At 48.3% G+C, this 23,402-nt stretch overlaps 1 protein-coding gene across 1 annotated transcript; it reads left to right on the top strand.

Moving 5' to 3' along the window:
* Positions 1-6,230: 6,230 nt before the first annotated feature.
* Positions 6,231-19,210, top strand: LOC123771276 (uncharacterized). The gene is made up of 5 exons (XM_045763747.2): positions 6,231-6,346; positions 9,739-9,816; positions 18,166-18,633; positions 18,711-18,901; positions 18,993-19,210. The coding sequence occupies exons 2-5, from the start codon at positions 9,739-9,741 to the stop codon at positions 19,117-19,119; spliced, it is 864 nt and encodes a 287-aa protein (XP_045619703.1). The 5' UTR covers positions 6,231-6,346; the 3' UTR covers positions 19,120-19,210.
* The last annotated feature ends 4,192 nt before the right edge of the window (positions 19,211-23,402 follow it).

The raw sequence follows: 23,402 nt of genomic DNA on the forward strand, positions 1-23,402 counted from the left end.
AGCAATGTTTATTTATAAGTTAGACATGTTTTAATAAGGCAGAAAGCCTGAAATAGGAGAGTGAAGAGGGAGGAGCACGGAGCGACGTCCGTCCGCTCTGAGCGCTGGCGGACGACTGAAGGAGCCTGGCTCCGGATGGAGGAAGACCCTCCCAGCGAGTGAGGACCGCCGCCAGGCGAGGTGGAGTATGGACCCGCCCAAAACGGGGGAGTCCACTCTCACTGTATGTAGAGGACAGATAGAGGTTTGAGGCAAGCATATTGTGTGGTTATTTTTGTTTATGTGTTAAAGGGGAACATTTTATTGGAACGTCGATGGGTTGCAGGTTTGTCTTTGGGGAAGAAGTTGCTGAGAACTTCGAAGCCAGCAGATGATGTAGCTGATGAGACTCCAAGGTAGTGGAGCAGAGGACCTCGAGCTGTGAGGAGAAGCAGCCGTGAAGAGGAGTGTCACGTGCTTCTGTAGAGGTGGTGTAGCAGCCAAGAGAGCTGTGGAAGAACCTAACAGAAGGGTGAAGCACCGTAGTTGCACAAGGAAACTTCATGATAGCAGCCTGGAGGAGCTGCAGAGGATCCTGGTAGTGAAGCCCGGCAGAACCTAAAGATATTAGGGTAGTGAACTTCCAGAGGTGGAAGGGGAAGTTCTGGTGGATTACTTATAGGGAGTTGATAGTGTTTGGTTGTCATTAGCGTGCAAGACGCAGTGAGAGGTGAGTGACTGTTGGCATTCTTACGTCAAGGAGTTTTTTTATACTGAAGTATCAATGAACATTTATACTGGTATATGTTATTGCATTCAAATGCTGATTTTCTGTATATATATGTTATCTTGCTGATGGTGCAACAGTGTATGTAGGCTTGACCAACTTGAGGAGGTTAATAGTATCAGGTGGTGAACCAGGAGATAGGATACCACTGGATAAGCTGATAATAGAGTTCTGATGGTGTTGGAGTGCAACCTGATTGTGATATTATAGAGTATAGGATTCATTATTATTATATGTGTGTATGTATCGTGTATGTGCTTTGTTCAGTAAATGTGTCACAATTTGCTGGTGTTTGCCCTTGTCCTAGTGAGGCTTCCCAGGAGGTAGTAACGAAGGAGAGAGAGAGAGAAAGAACCAAGAACCACTGCTCTGGACAGGGTAAAAGGTAATACTAATAAGTCAAAAGGGGATTGAGGAGATCATATCACCTAAGGAGAGAGTGGGGAGTCACAGCGGCTCGAGTGGGTGTGTGCACGTGACAACGAGGCTGAGTGTTGGAGCCGCATCCCCTAAACGTGTGACGTGGAGCCCCTCTCCAAGAGCCAGAAGCGCCTAGTGTGATCTCCTAGTGAAGTATAAGCACTCTGCCGAGTTGTGGGTTGGGTTGTCCGTAGAGAAGGATCGACGACGACAACACCAACCAACCCACAGTACTATAATAGTGTGGCGTCTGTGTGCGGCGTTCAATTTGTGTCCAGGCATCGAGCTGTTGTCAAATTCTGCTCCACGGCTGTTTCGTGACTTTGTGGGCAGCTATGACGGGAGGACATTTACTCTGCCTGAAGGTGGTGGTTCGGTGGAAGTGTCGGACAGGTGCAGTGAGACTCCCTATCGGGCTGTTCATGGTGCTCCCTTTGAGTTCCCGACTCTCTTCTCCAGCGACACTTTACCCGGTATGGGCGGGTCTGGAGTGTCCGGATGAATGCAGTCTGCTCCGGGCGGTGGAAGGGTATCCCGAATGGGACACACACTGTGGCGCTGCGCTTGAAGGACCGCATCCCTGCATCTCTCCTGCTTCTGGGCTTCATGGTACGTGTATTCTATGGGGGGTCAGCCCCGGACTTGTTTCCGGTGCGGACTCTCAGGCCATCAGGCTGTGGGATGTGATGCGAGTCGGGTCGGTCCTGTGAACCTCTTCAGGGAGGAGGACTTTGCCCCGTTTGCGGTCCCGAACCTGTCGGAAGGTGCTGCTGTGGTGAGTGATACGTCCCAGTCGACTGGTGCCCCGTTGCCGGTCTCTGATGCCAGCCTCGATGTGGGTGTCGGGGTGGTAGTTAGTGCATCCCCAGCTCCCGCACCTCAGCTATCTCTGCCTACCTCGTCTCCAGTCGAATCTCCATTGTGTCTCCTGTGGAGTGTGGTCTTGCGCCCCAGGACGTCAAGGCTGCGCCCCGGCCTGTATGGTCTCCGGCAGCTGTGTCTTCGGCCCGTGTCGACGTGCACGCTGTGATGTCTCCTGCGGTGAGTGGTCCTGTTCCCTGGGATGACGAGGCTGCAATGTTGTGTGATCGTGCACTTTATGGAGTTGTCCGGCCGACCAGAGATTCTGTTACGGTGACTCCTGGCGGGGATAATAGTTCTGACGACCTGCAACCTGTGTCCAAGTATTCGCGACGATCTTTGAGTCTGTCTTCGCCTCGTGGTGAGGCCTGGGCCGACGTCCGGGATTTTGGGGACTCCGGAAGTTCGTCTTCTGTGGATGATGATGTGGGCGACGTTGTTGGAGTGCCTGCGGCTCCTGTGGGCCGTGTTGCAGCGGTGTTGGGTCCTGTGTTGGGATTGTCGCCTGGCCATGGTCCTGTATCTTCTCTGGCTGCCTCTGCATCCCCGCGTTGGGAGGTTGTGGCACAGGACGAGGTTGCGGGAGAGGGTGGGGTCTTGGTGCTCGTTCTTAAGAAAGATTCTGTTCCGGCAACCCCCGTGCCTCTAGCGTCCATGTCTGTGCCTTCCGCGCATCTGCTCCTAACGGTGCCGACTGCTGCGCAGCTTCCTTCTGCTCAGCCGTTCTTTGTTACTCCGCCCGCTGTGGTGTCGGCCCCTGCACCATCGCCCTCTGTGATTGTGTCCCCTGCACCATCGCCCTCTGTGATTGTGTCCCCTGCGACTCTGCCCACTATGTTGCCGCCCTATGTATCTCCGGTTCCTTTGCTTCAGTCAACTTATTGCATTCAGGTCAAGTAGGGAGTGTTAAAGTGACAGGGAGTGAACATATTTAGATTTTGTTTTAGTTTTCTTTTAATAAATTAATTAGTTAATAATTTGCATTTTTATTATTTCCATGTGTATGTTCAAGTTATGTGAACTTGTCCTGGTCACGTGGTCCACATGAGGCAGAGTTGGATTGGGCGCCGATTCTAACACCAAATCGGAAGTCATCTTTATCGTGTAATTTATTCCACACTCAAGGTCATCGGTTATAGTGGGGATCAAGCCCCAAGGTTGATTAATTAGCATGATCGATCCAGACCTCGATCATTGCTCTGTGTTACTAGTCTGGTGGTGGCGGCGGAGGCGACTCTAGGGTTTTGCTCAAAGCCTAGGTCACGTCATACTGGGTGTAGAATCCTAAGTCGGTCAATCGTCTTAGGACCACGTGGCGTGGAGTCGGCTTTAGTAAAAGTTTTGGAGTCCCTTGTAGAGAATAAAAAAGTAAGAATACGGGTAGAGGGGGAGTAGAAGGAAGGATAAGTCGAGAACACTCTCCCCGTGCTACAATGGTAGCACGTCCGTGTTGACGTGCACGTGGTGTTGTCTCCTGCGGTATGTGGTCCTGTTACCCAGGTTGCTGAGGCTGTGATGTTGAATGATATCGCAAAGCGTGGAGTTGTGCGGCCAACAGGAGGTTCTGATGCGGTGCCTCTTAGCGGGGGTGAGAGTTCTGACAACCTACGACCTGTGTCCAAGCGATCGAGGCGAGCTTCGAGTCTGTCTCTGCCTCGTGGTGAGGCCTGGGCCAACGCCAGGGATTTTGAGGACTCCGGGAGTTCGTGTTCTGTGGATGATGATTTGGGCTACGATGTTGGGGTGCCTGTGGCTCCTGTGGGCCGTATTGTGGCGATGATGGGACCTGTGGTGGGATTGTCAAAAGGGTCCTGTGTCTTCTCCGGCTGCCTCTGCATCCCCGGTTGCTGGTTTCCTGGGTTGAATGGTTGTGGCACCGGCCGCGGTTGCGGGAGAGGGGACTTGGTGATTGTTCTTAAGAAAGATTCGGTTCCGGCGGCCTCCATGCCTCTGGATTCCATGTCTGCGTCCTACCTGCGTCTGCCCTCGGTGATGCCGACCACTGTGCGGCTGTCCTCTGCTCAGCCGCCTTGTGTTACTCAGGCCCTGTAGTGTCGGCCCCTGCGCCATCGCCCTATGCGATTTTGTCCCCTACGGCTCTCCCCGTTGTGCTGCCGCCCTGTGTCCGGCCAGCTCCTGTGCTCCAGCCCTTTGTAGTTGCGCCGCCGAGCTCTGTGCGGCCTCTTCCAGTGACTTACGCCCCAATGGTAGTGATCGCCGAGCTGGATGTTCCTGACTTCATGTATCGAGCGCGGGGATCGCGTTGTCACGTTAACTCGTCTGCGGAGGTGTGTGCTCGGTGGGATGCCTACAGGAAGAAGTACCCTCGTCGTCTATGTCCGGATTAATATAAGATGATTAACTGTGTGTGTGGTTCTTGCTCTGTGTTGCTTATGTTTTGATGTGCTGTGAGACACGGTTATTTTTTCACGTGTTTCTTGCCTGGTTCTTGTTGGTTTATAGTGCTCTGGTGCTTTTTCTTTTCCGACTGTTTAAAAGTTTACCTATGTTTATGTTTTCATTTTGTGTATTATACGACTTTTGTTTGTGTGTTTGTTTTACTGTTCTTGAGTTTTGTTCATGTGTTTCTTGCCTTGTTAATGGGAATAATGATGTTGATGTTTTTCTGTTACGTTGTATTTGTGTTTACCAAATAAAATGAAAAAATCTTTGTCAAATTTTCTTACAATGTACCTGTTAACATTTTTTGAAATTTGTGCAAGAAATTATCTTCTGTAATTAGATGGCTTTAAAAGAATGTAATAACATCAATACTATGTTTGTTCATAAACCCAATGTACCTTCTTGTATATATTTAAATTAAAATAAAATAAATGTATGCGAATAGTTATGCTTCCAGATTTTACATTTACACAAATTCAAATAAGCAGATAATACAAACTCCCAGAGGTACTTGTAGACGAGACTAAACCTAGCAGTGGTAACATCTAGAAGTCTGCTAACCTTATTGGATGACCCATAGACGTACTGTTCTTCCTACATAATAGAATGATGAAAGATGGAGTAACTGGTGTGAATTTCACTTTGCCTCAAATCTACGAGATTTTGTTGATGCTCCCGGAATATTTCTGCCCTCAGGCTGATAAAAGTCAGTCCAAGACGGTAATCAATTCTCTCTTTACGAGCAAAGGTTTTGGCTAATTCATCAGTTTAATCATTCATTCGGAGACGAATATTGGGAAGGAATCCACAGCAGACAAACTCTGACTCATTCATTCATTGATTATTTAATTATATATGTGTCTAGCTTCAGACACAAGGAGGTCACAGTTATGCCGTGGGGAGCTGAGGGCATTCATGGATGACAAGGAGTCACCTACAACTAGCATGTCAACTTTGGATTCATATACGCTTTCGAGTGCAAGGATTATAGCGACCAATTCTGTTTGAAGAGTGGAGGCCCAGTTATTTACACGCCAGGTGTGAGAGTGGGTTTGGTGACTCGATGAGATCACTTTACTCAGAGAACGGGATGACCTAATTACAAATTTCTCCCTTACTTTGCTTGCAACATCTTTTCTAAGAATTCATATCTTACAGGTTAAAATTCAGTCAGACTTCACCAAAATGCACAGGTGAGCATTTTATGTATGAATATATGCACGTACGTATCATATGGTTAAGAAAATAACATATGTTACATACCTGTTCACGCAAGACGGTGCGCCAGTACTTTATATTTGTGCATGATATGTGTCGGTGGGTTATTGCATAACATTAAACTAGGTCACGAACGAAAAAGTTTGAAGAAGCGCCGTCCAGAAGGACAGAGGTCAGTCTCGCGATGCTGGTTATTTGATTTGTCTCACCTCATTATGGACTAATATATGTTTAATATTTGTATTTATATAGGAGGTTAAACTCAGTAAAATCACTGGAAACATTGTGATTATTGAAGTACAGTGAAGTACAAACTACAAACTATATAATATAGACGGACAACTAAATTAATATTTATTATAATTAAAAACAGATAATCTTAACAATTACTCAAGATGGTCAATGATTTAATGTAATTGAGAACGGTATGAAATAGTATCACATTCTCCTGTAGTAGCCGCGCCCGTCAATAGATGGCGCTAATAGTTTGGTAGAGCGTTGGGTTGGGTGATACATGAACATACATTTTATAGGGAGCTTTCCTATCCTTGTTTCAGAGTCTGTCGTTAGTGTGTCTGTTTGTAGTGAGTGGGGAAGGCAACAAGGCGGGCAGCGTTCTTGTGCTTGGCATTCTAGTCATTGTTTCTTTTATTGGCAACACTCTTTCTATATTATAAGGTTTGTGCGTGTTGTAGTAATAAGTTCATGTATTTATTTATTTATTTATATACAAGAAGGTACATTGGGTTAGAGAGAATACATAGCATAGTATTTACAGTTTTGTAAAGCCACTAGTACGCGCAGCGTTTCGGGCAGGTCCTCAATCTAACGTATAATTTTAAGTAAATTCTAGCAGAATTAATAAAATTACAGATACATTGCAAGAAAAAAAAGATATGAGAATAGTAAGTATATTTAAAGCACATTGGTATATTAAAGCTCTGGTTGACTACATTGACATCTTGAATGGTAATTTAAACAAGATTAACAGACACCGTACAGCATATTGATAGCACATATAAGACAGCAATGATCACAATGGTAAAGATGTTCGGATTGGGTATTTAAAGATCGGGAGATTGGGTAGCAATAGATACAGTGCAATTTTAAAGCAACAAGGTAAAAAAAACTATGCAGTTGAGATTAGGTACTTTTTAGTTTTGTTTTTGAATGACGCAGAGATTGGACAGCTTTTAAATTCATTAGGGAGAGAGTTCCATCGACTGGGTCACATTATTTGCATAGTGTTTACGCAGATTAAGTTTGACTCTGGGGATATTAAAGATATTTATTTCTGGTGTGGAAATGTGTTATTACATCTGTCCAGGGAGAGTTTTAGAGCAGGATTTGCGTTTAAGAACAGGGTTTTGTAAATGTAATTGGCACAAGAAAATTTGTAGAGTGAGATTGTTTAGCATGTTAAGGGAGCTAAACAAGGGGGTTGTGTTGTCTGAAAGCAGAATTTATTATTCTGATGGCAGATTTTAGTTCGGTGATGATGGACTTGAGCTGGTTTGCAGTGGTAGAACCCCATGCACAGATACCATAGTTAAGATAGGGATAGATTAGTGCATAATATAGAGATGAGAGCAAAGTTAGGTACATATCTGATTTTGGAGAGTATCCCAACTGTTTTAGACTCTTAATTATGTGTTGTATGTGGGTGTTGAAGTAGTCTCTTGTCTAGGAATAGGCCAAGACACTTTGCATCATTTTTATTGCTAATGCTTACATTATCTATCTGAAGCTGAATTGCATTCGTAGATTTGCATCTAAATAAAATGTAGTGGGGTCTTTTCTTTAAGTGTTAGTTTATTGGTTGACATCCATAAGTAGACTTTTTATTAGTTCATTATTAACATCATTTAGTGTCTGGGTTGGGGTTTGAGTAGATGAGGGTAGTATCATCAGCAAACAAAATAGGTTTCAGAATGCTTGAGACATTAGGCAGATCATTGATGTATATAAGAAATAGGGGAGGTCCCAAGATGCTGCCCTGTGGCACTCCAACGGTTATTGGTAGAGTGGGAGAAGTTATATTATTGATGGTTACACATTGAAGTCTGTCATTAAGATAGGATTGGATATAGTCTAGTGCATGGCCTCGGATTCCATGATGGAATTTACGTAAGAGGTAATTGTGATAGGGTCAAAGGCCTTTATCAGGTCAATGATGAGTCCAATCGGAAACTCACTTTTGTCAAGGGCTGAGTAAATTATATTAAGACTAATAATTGCATCCTTGGTACTTTTTTTTTTTTTTTTTTTTTTTTTTTTTTTTTTTTTTTTTTTTTTTTTTTTTTGGGGGGGGGGGGGGGGGGGGGGGGCGGAAGCCAAACTGACAAGGGCTAAGCGTGTCACATTTTACGAGATAGGAGTAGAGCTGTTTGTAGATCATTTTTTTCAAATATTTTTGATAGGATGGGTAGGTTTTATATTGGTCTATGTTTGTCTGCCGGATTACATCCTTTATGAACTGGCGTTATTCTTGCTTCTTTAAGGATATCAGGGAAGGTATGGCACTCGAAGGATTTGTTGAACAGCAGAGCTATAAGTGTCACAAGGATTTGGGAGGCTCTTGTATACAATGGATGGGATTTCACTGATGTTCCCAGCTGTGGTTTTTAATGTGTATGATGGACACGTCTGTCGGGCTGACTGGTGAAAGAGGAGAGTTTGGATAGCTGCCTGAGATGTGTTGATATGTCTGTGGGATCTTAATGGCAAGGTTAGCACCAACCAATGAAAAAAAGCTATTAAATTAATTTGCCACTTCTAAATCGGTTGACGGTGTAAAGCCATCCTTAGTGTTTTCTGGTTGTGGGAGTGTTTTGTTCCTAGGATATTAGAGATGGTATTCCATGTGCTTTTCCTATTGCCTTTTGTTTTTTTCAATCTAGTCTCATAATATGAAAGTTTGGCTTTTCATATGATACTGGTAAGCACTGATGAATACCTTTTAAGTACTTCCCTTTGTAACTAGGCCAATACTGAAATTTATTTTCATATGTATTTTGACTTGATTATGCCACTTGTGAGCCACGGATTGTTTTTTCTTTTGTCGGTTACTTCTTTGGAAAGGAGGGGACAGGGAGTGTTGTAGAGGCTTAGTTTTGGAGAGAAAGAGGTTAGTTAATAAGTTCATATCCTGTTTATTACTGAAATCAGATTCCCAGTTAATATTGTGAATAGCATTAGAGAGATTGCCTAAAGCTGATTCACTGTGTAGCCTGAATGAGTTTCTTGCTTTCTGGTGGTATTGTATCCCTGTTTGCTATGAGGAAGGTAGGATAGTTGTCGGTTGTTCTTTCATAATTACCCCAGATGTAAGGGGAGCTGTTAAATTAGTCCATAAGTGATCAAAGGTAGTGGCAGATATGAGTGACTCGAGTGGGCGTGGCAATTGTGGGGATTAGCATACAAGAGTGCATGCTGTTACAGAAATAGTCGACGAGTGTTATTTTGAAGACCTAGGTCAATATTGAAATCGCCTCCTAGATGATGTGATTTTTGTTGAGATTGTCATTTATAAGATTCCTTACGTTGTCTGAGAATGAAGCTATGTTGGTATTAGGAAATCTATAGATGGCACAGATAGTCAGGGAGGATTTAAGGGATTTACTGGAGAACTTGGCAAAGGTATATTCAAAATAGTGGTCTCTTTCACCAATGACACTATTGCAGATGAAGGTATCTTTGTAAAATATTGCTGTGCCACCTCCTTTTTTATTAGGCCTGCAGTTATGAATGGCTTTAACCAGTTAAATTGAAGAGTTGGGTATAGTCTTTACTTAGCAAAGTTTCTGTTAAAATGATGAATAATAATTTATTACCTAGTGCTGTGAATAGTGCATTTGTGTTGATTTAGTGTTGTGCAGTAAAGTAAATGTTTAATACTAGCTTGCGTATTTCACTTTTTCCGAAACAAATTTGTGTAGCTAGTTAATCTTGTGAAGGTAGAAGTAAATACATATGCATATTTTTTCATAGTTTTCCTGTAAATTTCAGTCGGTATATGTAACACTGGTCTCCCACCTCTGATTTTGAATAGTAACGGTTATTAATTTCAGATGTGTTCGTATTCCTTGGTATTGCTGCTATGGACGACCCTGGTGTCCCGGGTGTTGGTCGGTGCACAAATTTCCACCGTAAGTAAATATTGGGTTAGATAAATGTTCCAGAAAGTGTTGGCAAAAATTGTACCTTTCTAATCGCTTATAAATCTCGAGGAATGTTAACAATTTAAACAGTTCTTGACTACTTCTGAAATTGCGTGCCTTAATTTCGGCTTGCCAAGACTAGTTATGCTAAAGGTTTGCCTTGAATTAAAATGGTAAGAATTTTTGTTAGGGAATCTGGCAATTTCAGGTCTCGCTAAGCCATAACCCTGAACGATCAAAATTTCGATTGTTGGTATAACTAGTGTCGCCATGAATTCCGTCCTCTGCCTCTGGGGGGCGTGGACGTCGGGCTCTGGCTGCCAGTAGCTGTTTGTCGCTGACTGGTGGTGGTTGCTCGTTGCTGCGGGGCGCCAGCTGACTGAGGTGGAGGTCAGCAATATGGCGGCGGCTGGTGGTGGCCGCATCCGCCGTGTGAATACTGCTCGGCTGGAGTTCTCTGCACCGGTGGATTGGGAACTAGTGGCGGCTGCGCTTTTGGATGTCCTTCAGGTGGATGTTAAAGATCTCCTTGGTCTCGAGAAATTTTCTCCCACTCGCGTGGCGGTGACGTTTGCCACGTCACCTGGATACGAGCGGTTTGTGGGGTGTTGGAACGAGCGGACGACTCCCCTTCCTCATTCGGCTGTGTCTGTGACTGTCTCTGATCCGTGGGGTCCACTGACCTTTGTGAGCGTGCACGGGGTACCTGTTACGTTTCCAGAGGTGGAGCTTTCTTCTGTGTTTACGAGGTATGGTATGGTGTTGCGTCATCGGTACAACTTGTTTAGTGCCGGGCGGCTGCGGGGCCTCCGGCTGGGTACTCGCACGCTGCATATGCGCCTCAAGGAGCCCATCCCCTCCAAGGTTATGTGCTGTGGTCTTCCGTTCCGGGTTTTCTATCCAGGGCAGGCCCGCACGTGCTTCCGCTGTGGGGAGGAGGGCCATGACGCTGCCCAGTGTGAGATTCCTCGACTGGAGACTGCTTCTGTATTCAGTGTGGGGGATTTTCCCCCCCTCCGTGAGGATGGTGCATCCCTGGCTGGTCCTCGGCGTGGGGGGTGTGAATGGTGGGGCACCTGTGACTGTTGTGCCTGGTGGTGCACCTGCGACTGTTGTGCCTGGTGGTGCACCTGCGACTGGTGTGCCTGGTGGTGCACCTGCGACTGGTGTGCCTGGTGGTGCACCTGCGACTGGTGTGCCTGGTGGTGCACCTGCGACTGTTGTGCCTGGTGGTGCACCTGCGACTGCTGTGCCTGGTGGTGCACCTGCGACTGCTGTGCCTGGTGGTGCACCTGCGACTGCTGTGCCTGGTGGTGCACCTGCGTCTGCTGTGCCTGGTGGTGCACCTGCGTCGGCTGTGCCTGGTGGTGCACTTGCGACTGCTGTGCCTGGTGGTGCACCTGCGACTGCTGTACCTGGTGGTGCACCTGCGCCTGTTGTGCCTGGTGGTGCACCTGCGACTGCTGTGCCTGGTGGTGCACCTGCGACTGCTGTGCCTGGTGGTGCACCTGTGACTGCTGTGCCTGGTGGTGCACCTGCGACTGCTGTGCCTGGTGGTGCACCTGCGACTGTTGTGCCTGGTGGTGCACCTGCGACTGATGTGCCTGCTGGTTCGTCTGTGCCTATCGTGTCTTCTGTGCCAGCTGTGGTGGAGGACGTGGCTGCTCCTGATTCCCGTTTTCTCCTTCCGGTGGATGTGGAGGTGCATCCTGTTCCTGGTGCTTCGTTGGTGAATGGGCGAGGTGTTGGGAGTGTCGTCTCGGTGCCTCCCGTTGTAGGCGATGCTTTCACTGAGGGTGATGGGAGCGTCGTCGTTGGTGCCGGCGTTCCTGTTGCATGCATTGCGAGTCCGCCTACTGCTCCCCCTGCGGGTGCGTGCCATGAGGGGGCGTTGACCTCCCATGCTCCTCGCCGGAAGCGCGTTGCGGGGGCGCGCTCACGCAGTCGAGAGCCCCCTGGCAAACGGATTGAGGCTTCGCGGAGTTGTGCCTTGGGTGGTGCCCCCCCTCCTCCTCCTAATTCTCCTGTGTCTGATATGGATTCCGGAAGTGATGCAGTGCCGGTTGGCAGCAAGAATTCCTCGTCGGTGGTGGGCGTTGGTGATACCTGGTCAGTGGCAGCGGGGTCTCGGCGTGCTTCGCTGGGTGATGCCGGCACTGTCCGCCTCCTGCGGGATCAGAGGCCAGGCATTATGGTGGATTCCCCGACGGTGGAACAGCGGCAGTTTGAGCCTCTGGATGCTGACGGCGCCTCTGCAGTGGGTGGCTCTGTGCCCTCTGGTGGTCCTGGAGGGGCTGGGGGTCATTAATAGGTTCGATGGCGCCTGCTATTGTTTGTGCGTCTTTGAATGTTCGTGGTCTGAATGCTTTGGCGGTCCAATTGGGCCTTGTGGATGTGCTTCGGGAGCAGCGGGTGGATGTGGCTCTGATCCAAGAGCACAATGTTCGGGATGTGTCTGTGTTGCAGGGGTTGTGTGCTGAGTATCAGGTTGTGCTGAACCCGCCGAGGACGTCCTTTGGGGGAACGCTGATGTTGTTTTCGCGGAGGGCATCCATTTCCGTGCTTCACACGGAAATGGATGAAGATGGGCGGGTCTTGTTTGTTCGGGCTGAGTATTTGGGGGTTGTGATTCCGTTCTTGACAGTGTACGCCCCTTCTGGGGTGGCGCATCGTCAGGACCGGGAGCTGTTTTTTCGGGAGGGGCTTTTGCCATACCTGCGGCATGATACGCGGGATTTGATCTTTGGGGGGGATTTTAATTGTGTTACGAGTGTGAGGGATTGCTCTAGTGCTCACCCTCGGAATGTTTCGGCCGCTTTAATTGAGGTTTTGCGTGCGTGCGGGTTTCGCGATGCGGCTGTTTTGTGTGGCGGCTCGTTGGAGTATACCTTCGCTGCGCGTGGGGCGAGTTCTAGGTTGGATAGGTTCTATGTTTCTGGTGGGGAGTGTTCGGTTTTTGATTTTCGCACGGTCCCGGTGGCTTTCTCGGATCATTGTATGGTGGTTGTACGGGTTGGTGTCCGGAGTCAGGTGCGGGTGGGGCCTGGGTGGTGGAAACTCAATTGTCGGTTATTGCGTTGTCCACGTATTTGTGCGCAGTTTCGGGCCTGGTGGGTTGGCATCGTTGCCCGGAAGGCTGATTTCTCCTCTTTGTTCGTTTGGTGGGAGTGGTGTAAGGTGGAGTGTCGGAGGTTTTTTGGGATTGTTGCTAAGCGGGAGGCTGCCGGGAGGTTTGGTCTGCTGCGGTTCCTTCAGGCGCGTTTGTCTTCTTTATATGTGCGGTTGAATGCTGGGGTTGACTGCTTTAGTGAGATTGCTGAGTGTAAGGAGCGTATTTGTGATTTGCGTGCGGTGTTGGCTGACGGTGTTCGCGTGCGTGCTCGTGTAGCTGAGCGGGTGGATGGGGAGAGGCTCTCTCCCTTTCTTTTAGGGAGGGAGAAGGCTGCTAGGGGTTCCGTTCTTCTCCAGGGCCTTCGGCGGCCTGATGGGTCTGTGCTTTCTAGCACAGAGGGTGTTCTGCTTACCGCACGGCGGGAGTTGGGGGCCCTCTATGGGGAGGTGCATGGTGATAGTGTGCTCGCGGGTTCCTTTTTGGACAGGTGCTTTCCCGGTTTGTCGCGCTCGGAGTGTGCCCGGTTGGTGCAGGATGTTTCCACGGTGGAGCTCCTGGAGGTGGTTCGGTCGTTTCGTTCTGGGAGAGTGCCGGGTGCGGATGGCCTGCCCATTGAGTTCTACCTTACCTTTTGGGATGTGCTGGGGGGGGTGCTTTTGGAAGTGGTGCAGGCGTGTTTGCGTTTGGGTGCTCTGCCTGATTCCTTCTGTGACGGGATCGTGCGGCTACTCCCGAAGCCGGGCGATTTGCAGTTGTTTTCCAATTGGAGGCCTATTACGCTCTTAAATGTTGATTATAAAATTCTTTCTAAGGTTTTAGCGCGTCGATGTCGGGGTGTCGTTGCGTCGGTGGTCTCTATGGAGCAATTTTGTGGTGTGCCTGGCCGTGCCCTGATGCATTGCAATGCCTTACTTCGTGACGTGCTTCTCTATGCGTCCGAGTATCGGCTTTCGGCGGCTATGATCAGCTTGGACTGGTCCAAGGCCTTTGATCGGGTGTCTTTAGAGTTTGTTTTTAGTGCTATGGAGAGGCTTGGGTTTCCGGTGGTGTTTGTGGGGTGGATCCGTTTGTTGTATGTCCGGAGTCGCAGTCGCATTTGTGTGAATGGGTTTTTTAGCTCATTTTTTCCTATTTGCCGTTCCGTTCGTCAGGGGTGTCCCATGTCCATGCTTTTGTATGTGATTTTTCAGGAACCTCTTTTTCGGGCGGTGAAAGCGTGTTCCTTGATCGTGCCTCCTTGTCTGCCGTCCGGTCTCCGGCTACCCGTTTGCGGGTATGCTGACGACACCATTCTATTTGTAGCTTCGGAGGGTTCTGTTGAAGCTGTCCAGGACGTTCTCCTGCGGTTTGAGTCCGCTACGGGGGCCGTTCTTAATCGGGCGAAGTCGGGGTTGATGGGGATCGGTGAGTGGGCCTCCCGCCTGGTGTGGGATAGGTCGTGGTTTCCGGTGGTCTCCTCGATTCGGGTTCTTGGGATTACTTGGTTTGCCTCCTATGATCGCTCCTTGGAGTGGAATTGGGGTGCTGTCTCTCGGTCGGTTGGTGTTGCAGTTGGCCTTTTGTCGCGTCGTCCCTTGACGATTTATCAGAGGGGACTGCTTGCTGCGTGTAAGGTCTTGTCGCGTGTCTGGTTTGTGGCTCGATGTTTCCCGTTGGATCGTCGGAAGGCCTTGAGTTTGGAGAGTGTGGTGTATAGATATGTATGGTGTGGGCGTTATCAACCGGTGCGCCGTTCGACGTTGGTGTTAGGGGTGAGAGAGGGGGGTGTTGGCATTCCTGACGTTTTCACGAAGGCCAAGGCCCTCTTCTGGGTCTCGTTGCGTCGGGGGCTGGCTCTCGGTGGGGGGTTGAATACGCTGGGTGTGTTTTTCTGCTCGCTTCGCTTCAGTTTTTTGGTTGATTTGGGGGTTTGTCAGGAGGTGGCCTTGGTTACCCCCCCTGTTTATTCTTGGGCCGTGGGGATTCTTCGGGAGCTCTGCCGCCATCCTGGGTTTCTGTCTTTCTCGTGCAAGGCTGTGTATGGGGTGTTGTTGCCCCGGGTGCGGCCTCGAGTGGAGGGCTTGTTCCCGTGTTGGGATTGGGGTGGTATCTGGTCGTGTTTGGGGGCACGGTTCTTGGCGCCTCAGCAGCGTGAATTGCTGTTTCGGGTTCTGCATTTGTCGCTGGCGACAAATGAGCGGTTGTGTATGCTTGGCTTGCGTGATTCTGGGGCGTGTGTTCACTGTGGTTTATGTGAATCGCAGGTGCATGTATTTTATTTTTGTGTCCGGTTACAGGGGTTGGTGGACTGGTTTCGGGATGTCCTGGAGGTGTTTTGTGGTCCGGGTTGTCGGGGTGATGTTTTGCAGTTTTTGTTTTTGTATTTTCCGGCTTATCCGCAGCGGGTGCGTAATACATTGTGTGTTTTGGTTGCTGATTATGTGTTTTGTGTGTGGGTTGGGAGGCGGGAGGGTTTTGGGATCGCCCGAATTTTAGGATTTTTACGGGGGCGCATGCGGTTTACCTGGTGGTGGTTGCAGCGCGCTTTTCCGGAGGAGTTTGGTCGGTGGTTCACAGATGCCTATGTTCGTGGGGTTGCCTTTGGGTCGGCGGGTGCCTTGGTGGCAAGGTGATGTTCTCGGCTTGGGTGGGGTTGGGGTGTTGATGGGGGGGGTTTAGAGGGGTTGGGGGGTTTCGGGGTTTGCTTTGCTATGCGCTCCCTTTCCGCTTCTTGGGGTGTCCTTGGCGGGGGTTGCGTGTGTTTGTGTGTCTCCCCCCTTGAGATGCTGCTGCTCCTGTGTGTGTGTGGTGTGTTTTCCGTACCTCCGGGTGCCGGTTGTGTCCGTATGCGTGTGGGTGTGTGATTTTGAGGGGGGTTTTGGCTCCTGCGTGGGCCTGGGTTTTCTGCTGTACTGTTTTCTACTGTTCCTTTTGTGGCCGTGTTTCACTTTGGCCTGTAACCCTTTATTTTGCGTGCTTGGGTGCAGTGTGGTGTGCCGTGGTGGTGTGGGTGGTATGAGTGTGTTTGTCTTGTTGTTTAGAGTGTGTTTAGTGTGCGTGTACATAATTTCTTCTTATTTAGTGTATATCATTTTCCTGGGTAGCGCGTGTATGATCCTATGCTCCTTTGTTCTTCTGTGTGTGTGGTAGGCGTGGTTTTGTGCACGTGATTCTATATCCACGTCTGTGTATGTTTATGTTCTTGGTTCCAGGTGTGTTTCAATGTTATTTATGTACTTTATTGTTAATTTATTTTTCATGTAATTTTCTTGGCCATGTTCTGTGTTGCTATGTAGATATGAACTGTTTAGCCTATTGTTTCCATGTACTGTTTTAGCACTTATTTCCCTGTACTGTTTAGCCCATTGCTTCAATGCGTTTTCATTTTGTTCAGCGCTTGTGTTTGTTTTGCGGTTACTGTTATTGTTTAGTGTACAGACTGTTTATTCCTGTGTACTGTTACTTCATTGGTGTACTTGATGTGTACAGGTTTGCGTTGTTTTGTGTGTTCTTGTAATTTGTGTAATTTATAAAAATAAAAAAAAAAAAAAAAAAAAAAAACTAGTGTCGCCAAGATACCTGGTGGTAGTATCCACACACTACTCAATCGTGAGTACTGATCATTCATGAGGTTTTACAAAAGTGCCTGTTAATAAGCCTAGGTATTCGGCTACTTTGACTTTCCTCCATGTGAGTATGTGTCAATTATTTGGTGAGGCATCCCCCTAGAGGCCAGAGCTTGTCTTAAAGACTTCTGTACATTAAAGTTTTTAGTTTGAATAGTATTGAAACTATTGAAAATATAAAATGTAAATATATTCATATATATGAGCGCTATTATTAATCTTCAACGTCGATAATATTGGGTGTTCAAATTTCTTCGCTGAACTCTAAATTACTGCCTGAAATTGGTCCTGCTCTATACTTCCGGGGAACGTTAATTTTGCATTAATTTGCAGCTAACAAAGCAGAAGGAAAAAAAAATCACCGATCCTAACTTCCGAATGTACAAAGCTAATTTTCTCCCTAGTTAACATTAAAATATAAACTCTCCTAAGCACACCGCCCCCCCCTTCCTTAGGAACTTTTTTTTTATTGTGGGGGGGGGGGGGGTTACAATTTAAATTGGTTGACAACCATTAAGGGACCCCCACGATGTAAAATAGGATCGGCATCTCTTAAAACTTGGTCGCATATTGTTTTCAGAGGACCCTACCATGGCACACAGTTAACGTGGTTAGGTAAAGAAAATTGGTGAAATAGTATGATTTAGACACCTGGGCACAACTACATATCTAATCTCTATAAATAAAAATGGAAATGTTCGTTTGTTCAAAATCGCTGATCTCTGAAAGCTCTTCACCGATTGCTTAGAAATTTTGACAACGTTGCATTCGAATAGGAGCGTGGTTTTATATACCTTCTATATAGATGCCACTCCTGTGACAGGTAAAAACATGAGTTTTTGAAGAACGGCGCCATCTGTTGCACATAATGGCAACATACATGCTATACTGAATGTCAAAAATTCCAAATCAATATTTCAGATTGCATTGATAAATATTATTTTCATAGGTTTCGATTTTTATTTTTTTATTTAATTATTTTGTGATATTGTTTTGGAATTGAGATGTTTACCATACCGTTCATTTCACGAGTAGTTTTTTTATTTTTTCATTTTCCTTTCATTTTTTTTAACTTTTTTCTTATTTCAGTGATGAACATAGTGATCTGTTACCAAACGGTCTGATGTTCCCATCAGAGAATTGGGAAGGCAAAGGACAAGGGAGTGGGGAATGGTAGGGATGATGAGGGGACGGAGGAGTTTGGTATGGTGAGTACGAGGGGATGGGGTAAAAGAGAATGGTGGGAAGGACAATGGGACTGGGGTGTGGGGCATAGTGGGGAGGACGAGGGGATGGTGGAGTGGGGAATGGTTGGGAGGCCGAAGGGACGGGTGAGGTGGGAATGGTGTGGAAGACTGGGAAGGTTGCTGTGGCTCGGCAACGCACACGAGTTTGAGCCACAGCAACGTGTGCCCGGGTACTGCTAGTATTCAATAAATGTGAAACCTAGTAAAATAATTCTTTTTAAATTTAGAAAAGACTGCATAATTTTTTTCCCCCTAGAAAGTGCCTCGTAAATTTTATTATTTGGCTTATAAATTTTACGAATTTATAGGAAACTTGCTCCAGCTCACTCCTATGCATCATCTGGACTACTATATCCCTTCCCCAACCCATCAGCCTGGCTCTGGTTATGGCAGTCAGACCCGAGGACAGGGAGGTGCCAGCTCTCAGGGGTCATCGGGTCAACAGGTCAGCGGTTCAGTTGTAGGTGGCGGCCCGGGCGTCGGCAGCGGTCCACTTCTTGGTGCTGGATTAGGTCTTGGCAGCGGTCAAGGAATAGGGATTAACCTCGGCCAAGCCAGCAGTCCAGCTGGCAGTTCTAGTCAAAGAGCCGGCGGCGGTGACAGGGCTGCACAGGTCAGCAGCGGACCTCGAGCTACCTCTGGCAGCAGCGGTCCAGCCTCTTACGCTGGTGCAAGGTATGGCAGTCCTCAAGTGAGCAGAGTGGATGCACTATTTAACCCCACTGTCACCCAGCTCATCACCATCGACCGCTTCGTCACCCTCACTGATCAGGCTTTCCAGAGTGTGGCTGTCACCCTCACTTCTCTCACCGTCCAGACTGTCACCACTGGAACACTCGCGGTGAGTACTTGGTATGTATTGTGATAAACGATGGTCTGGACGCTGAGCTTTGACTAGTTAAGTGTTGTCTTGCACAGGTGGCACAGACGCCGGTGGGTGACCGCGTGGCCCTCCAAACAACGGTAGTTGTCAGACCTTCAACACTAACAGTCACGTATGTGCAGTCAGACTTCAGGATTGTGACTGAAAGGTCTCTAGACTACGTGACCATCGCCCACACCTCTTACGTCATCATTCAGACTACCTACACTACTACTGCTACCCAAGTGTAAGTTCGATTCTAAGATTACAGTATTGTAGTGGAACTGTCAGCCTCCTGATTACTTGTAATGGCTAATTAATAAATTTACTCCCCACAGGCTGTCGTACACGACAACGCTGGTGAGAACAAACATCAATACTAAGAGCACAGTGTTCACGGACTACCGCACAGTCACCGACACGGTCCTCGTCCCCGGAGCCCGCTACGGTTATAGACAGCTCTAGCACGTTCATCCATGCTGAGATTTTAAAGAACGTAATATTAAACGTTTAACATCATCGGTCTGTATAAGCTATTAAACTTGACATAAGCATTGGGTGTTGTTTTAATAGCCGACTTGGAGTACATAATAAATAATTGCATGCACATTTACTTATTGAGAAATCTAAGCGGCTGTGAAGATAGAGTAATCCTTAATACCTGTATTCTTGAGGTTGCAAGAGTGCGGTGTTACACTAAAATGACATTCTGGGAGGAATGTCTAGTAAACCAGCTACTGACCATTTGGTTCCTTAAAGATAGTCAGTGTTCCAACGGAGCACATCTCCTGAGACTTAAAAACGTAACGGCATAGGAAAATGCCAAAGGAGAACAGAGACTGCTGTTAGTATGACTTGTACAACGTACTTTATTTATTTTTATGTATTTTTATTAAAGTACCCTTATGACATACTTGTTGGCCTAGCTACGATCTCTTAAGAAAAGTAGGTTGACTGTCCCTGGTATGCAAATCTAAGAGGATACCTTCATGACTAACTCTGTAACTGGTAAATAGAAAAACAACTTGATCAGGAAGGAAAACTATAATGGTAATTAAATCTCTTAATATTTATCTACAAACGTGTTCTACTTTCTGCTGTTCTTTGGCTGCATACCTCTGCACTTAATCCATACAGTCAAAAGATCCACATTTGGGGACAACTTAACATTGTGAGCGGCTCGGGTGTACCGAACAGGGAGTGGCTGCGTCACTCTTCCTACTGTCACGGTGCACGATTTAAATGCAACACAGGTTCAATAACATTGCAGGGAGACCCGTGCATTCCCATTGGGTACATGTATCTGGGAGTTGACCCTTCCCTGCAGAAGTGGAACCCTGGGAAATACTCAAAATTTGCTGGAATGTAACAATCAAATTTCTGTGTAGGTCAAAATTAAATATTTGGAGATTCACATCGCTATTGGTCCCTGGTAAAGGTTTAGGCAGAGATCGACCGTCCCTCGCGATCACTTGTCCCCTAGATATAATTCTTGGTGAATCTAATACTTTTGATATTGTTTGCCTAGTACGTTTGTCCTCGTATTGGCATCATTGGCGGTATTTAGCACCCTCTGATTATTCAGCACATTTGATGGTGCTACATAGCCTTCGTGGTTTGGTGCCTTTTGATAATTACTTGGGCACGGAAAGCACACCAGATGTCCTGGTGAACTTGATCTATATTCGTACTGCTTTTGCTGCAAAGACCTCCATTGTTGCTATCCTTTTTGACCTGGAAAAGGCTCAAGACACTACCTGGCGGTATCATATTCTGTCCCACCTTCATTCTTTTGGCTTTCGTCCCCCCCCCCCCCTCTCCCTGTTCAGCCCGTTGACGCCGTGAGTGGGGCTTAGTGGGCGGCTGCTGGAGTGTGATGCTCCTTGGGACAGAACTGTGTCCTTTTGTGGACTTGTGCTCCTGCTGCTGTCCCCTCTCATTATGCTGAGCGAATTTATTCTCTTTCTTCAGTTTTTTCTCCCCCCCCCCCCTCTTCTCTTTCTACTTGTCGTTTCCTGCCGACCTTTTGCTTATTTTGGTTATTCCTTTGGACTTCTAATATTTTGACGCCCGGGTGCTTGGGGAGGCATACTCTTGCACCCATAGAACTGTAGTACCCAACGTAGAGAGCGAGGGTAACCATTTATTGTCAATCCCCCCTTCGTCGCTGAACCCGATCTCGACGGACTGACGGTTCTTAAGGTAGTGTTTGTGGTGCGTATACTCGCGACACGCCCCTAGGGGGCCCCGGCATGATCGGCAATAGCTTTCTGTTGGGTGTTCTGGCTCTAATTGTGGCTCCATGGTGGGTATGGAGGCACATTCGTGGATGAATTTTTCTCTTCGTTTGTCGATGAATGTTTCTGAACCCTCTCAGGCACGTGGGGTGGGCGACCAAGCCCCCGAGTCGGCCTGTATTGGAAGCCCAGACTCTAAGCCTCCGCTGCGTTGGGCCCCGACCTTGCTCCTCCTTTGACCATCCTGCCTTCTTCCCCCAGATCTCCTCCCTCTGTGGTTGGGTCGAGCCTCCAGCCCTCAGTGGTGACCACTTTGTTCCCTGGAGCGGGTAAATCAAGTTGACTACTGCGCCTTTTGACCCCACTATCTCTCTCTGGGGGTTCTCGCCGCCACTGTCCGCGCCACGGCGGCACTGGCTCGATTCCTTTGCGTACTGATGCTTATCAGGCCTTGTGTCCCGCTTCATTGGCCAAATACTTTGATCTCCTCCCTCTTGATTCTGCGCCTCCTGATGATTTCTCCCTCCATCGGCATCTTGTTGATTCCGTGGATGCGTCTGTTACCTTCAACCCCATTTATCTCGGTACACGTGTCGTTGCTGCTGCTCCTCAGGATGCAGCTTCCCGCTTGGCTGCCTTGGCGAGATCCCTGTTCGGGTCTCGAAGAATGCTCGGTTGAATGCCAGTGTTGGCACTATTCTCCTCCCACCCCATGTTGCGACCAATGCTCGGCATCTGCAGGACTGCCACGATGACATTCGGCATATCATTGATGCCCAAGGCCATTCTATCCTCCAGGTAGACTCGTTTACTCGTGGTTGTCGTCGTCAAACCCTTCGTATTATGAAGATCACCTTTGATGGTAGGACCCTTCCATCCTCTGTCATTCATGCTGGTGCCAGGTGCTCTGTCCAGGAGTATATTCCTTCTCCTCGGCTTTGTAACGAGAGCTGGAGGTTTGGGCATGGTGCCCGTGCTGCTCTTGGACTGTCTGTCCTTTGTCTGGCGGTGAAGGTCACTCTCATCGGAGTGCACTTCTCCCCAGGCTCGTTGCCTAAACTGCAGTGAGGCCCATCCTACCTTCTCCCGTGCCTGTATCCATTACAAGCTTGAGGCAGACGTCCTCAACTTGAAGCACCGGGAGCGTTTTATCTTTTCCCGAGGCGAGGCACCCGGTTCGCCGGCTCCTAACTTATGCTAACGTCTGTTACGCTTGCGTGTTAGCTCTTCCTCTCCTCGTCCTTCCCACCTTCCTTAGACTCTCAACCGTTTCAGAGCCTTGGACCCTGATGTGCCCACTGCCTCCTCCTGTTCCTTTGAGTTCTGTTGCGTAGGGTCCCCCCTCCTGGTCCTGTCTGGGGTTCCCCTTCTTTCTACCCAGTCTGTCATGTCTCCTGTGTCTTCCTCGTCGCCCTCCGATCCTCCTTCCCATCCTTCTCCTCCATCTATTGACTCTCCCCGCCGCCCCCCCTCCCCGCTCAGCTCGTTGTCGCCGTCTGGGGGCTTAGTGGGCGGCTGCCGGAGTGTGATGCTCCTTGGGACAGTCCTCTGTCCTTTTCTAGCCTTGTGCTCCTGCTGCCGTCCTCTCCAATTCTGCTGGGCATCTTTTCCTTTTCCTTCTGTTTCGTTTTTCTCCCCCCTCTTCTCCTATCTGCTTGCCGTTTCCTGCCGACCTTTTGCTCGTTCTGGTTCTTCCCTTGGACTTCTTCTACTTTGACGCCCGGGTGCTTGAGGAGGCATACTCTTGCACCCGTAGAACTGCGGTACCCGACGTCGAGAGCGAGGGGAACCTTTTATTGTCAATCCCCACTTCGTCACTGAACCCGATCTCGACGGACTGTCGGTTTCTTAAGGTGGCGTTTGTGGGGCGTATACTCACGACGCACCCCTAGGAGGCCCCGACAAGATCGGCGATAGCTTCTTGTTGGGTGTCCTGCCTCTAATTGTGGCTCCATGGTGGGTGTGGGGGGCACATTCGTGAGTGAATTCGTAATTTCGTCAAGATGATAACCCCTGTTTCGGCTGTTTCTGGCTTACCTTTTCAGGCTCGTGGGGTGGGCGACCAAGCCCCCGAGTCGGTCCGTATTGGAAGACCGGGCTCTGTAGCCTCCGCTGCATTGGGCCCCGACCTTGCTCCTCCTTTGGCCTCTCTGACTCCTTCCCCTGGCTCCCCTCCCTCCTCTGTGGTTGGGTCGAGCCCCAAGCCCCCAGTGGTGACTACCTCGTCCCCTGGCGCGGCTCCTTCTCTAGTTGTTACTACTGCGCCTTTTAACCCCTCTCTCTCTGGGGGTTCTCACCGCCGTTCTCGTCACGGCCGCCCTCGCTCGATTCCTTCCAGTTCTGCTACCTATCAAGCCTTGTTTGGTCCCGCTTCGTGGGCCAAATATTTTGATCTCCTCCCTCTTGATTCTGCGCCTCCTGACGATTTCTCCCTTCATCGACATCTCATTGATTCCGTGGATGCCTCCATTACTTTTAACCCCACTCGTCTCGGTACGCGTGTCGTTGCTG

This window comes from Procambarus clarkii, chromosome 54 (assembly GCF_040958095.1).
Source record: "Procambarus clarkii isolate CNS0578487 chromosome 54, FALCON_Pclarkii_2.0, whole genome shotgun sequence".
Taxonomy (NCBI): domain Eukaryota; kingdom Metazoa; phylum Arthropoda; class Malacostraca; order Decapoda; family Cambaridae; genus Procambarus; species Procambarus clarkii.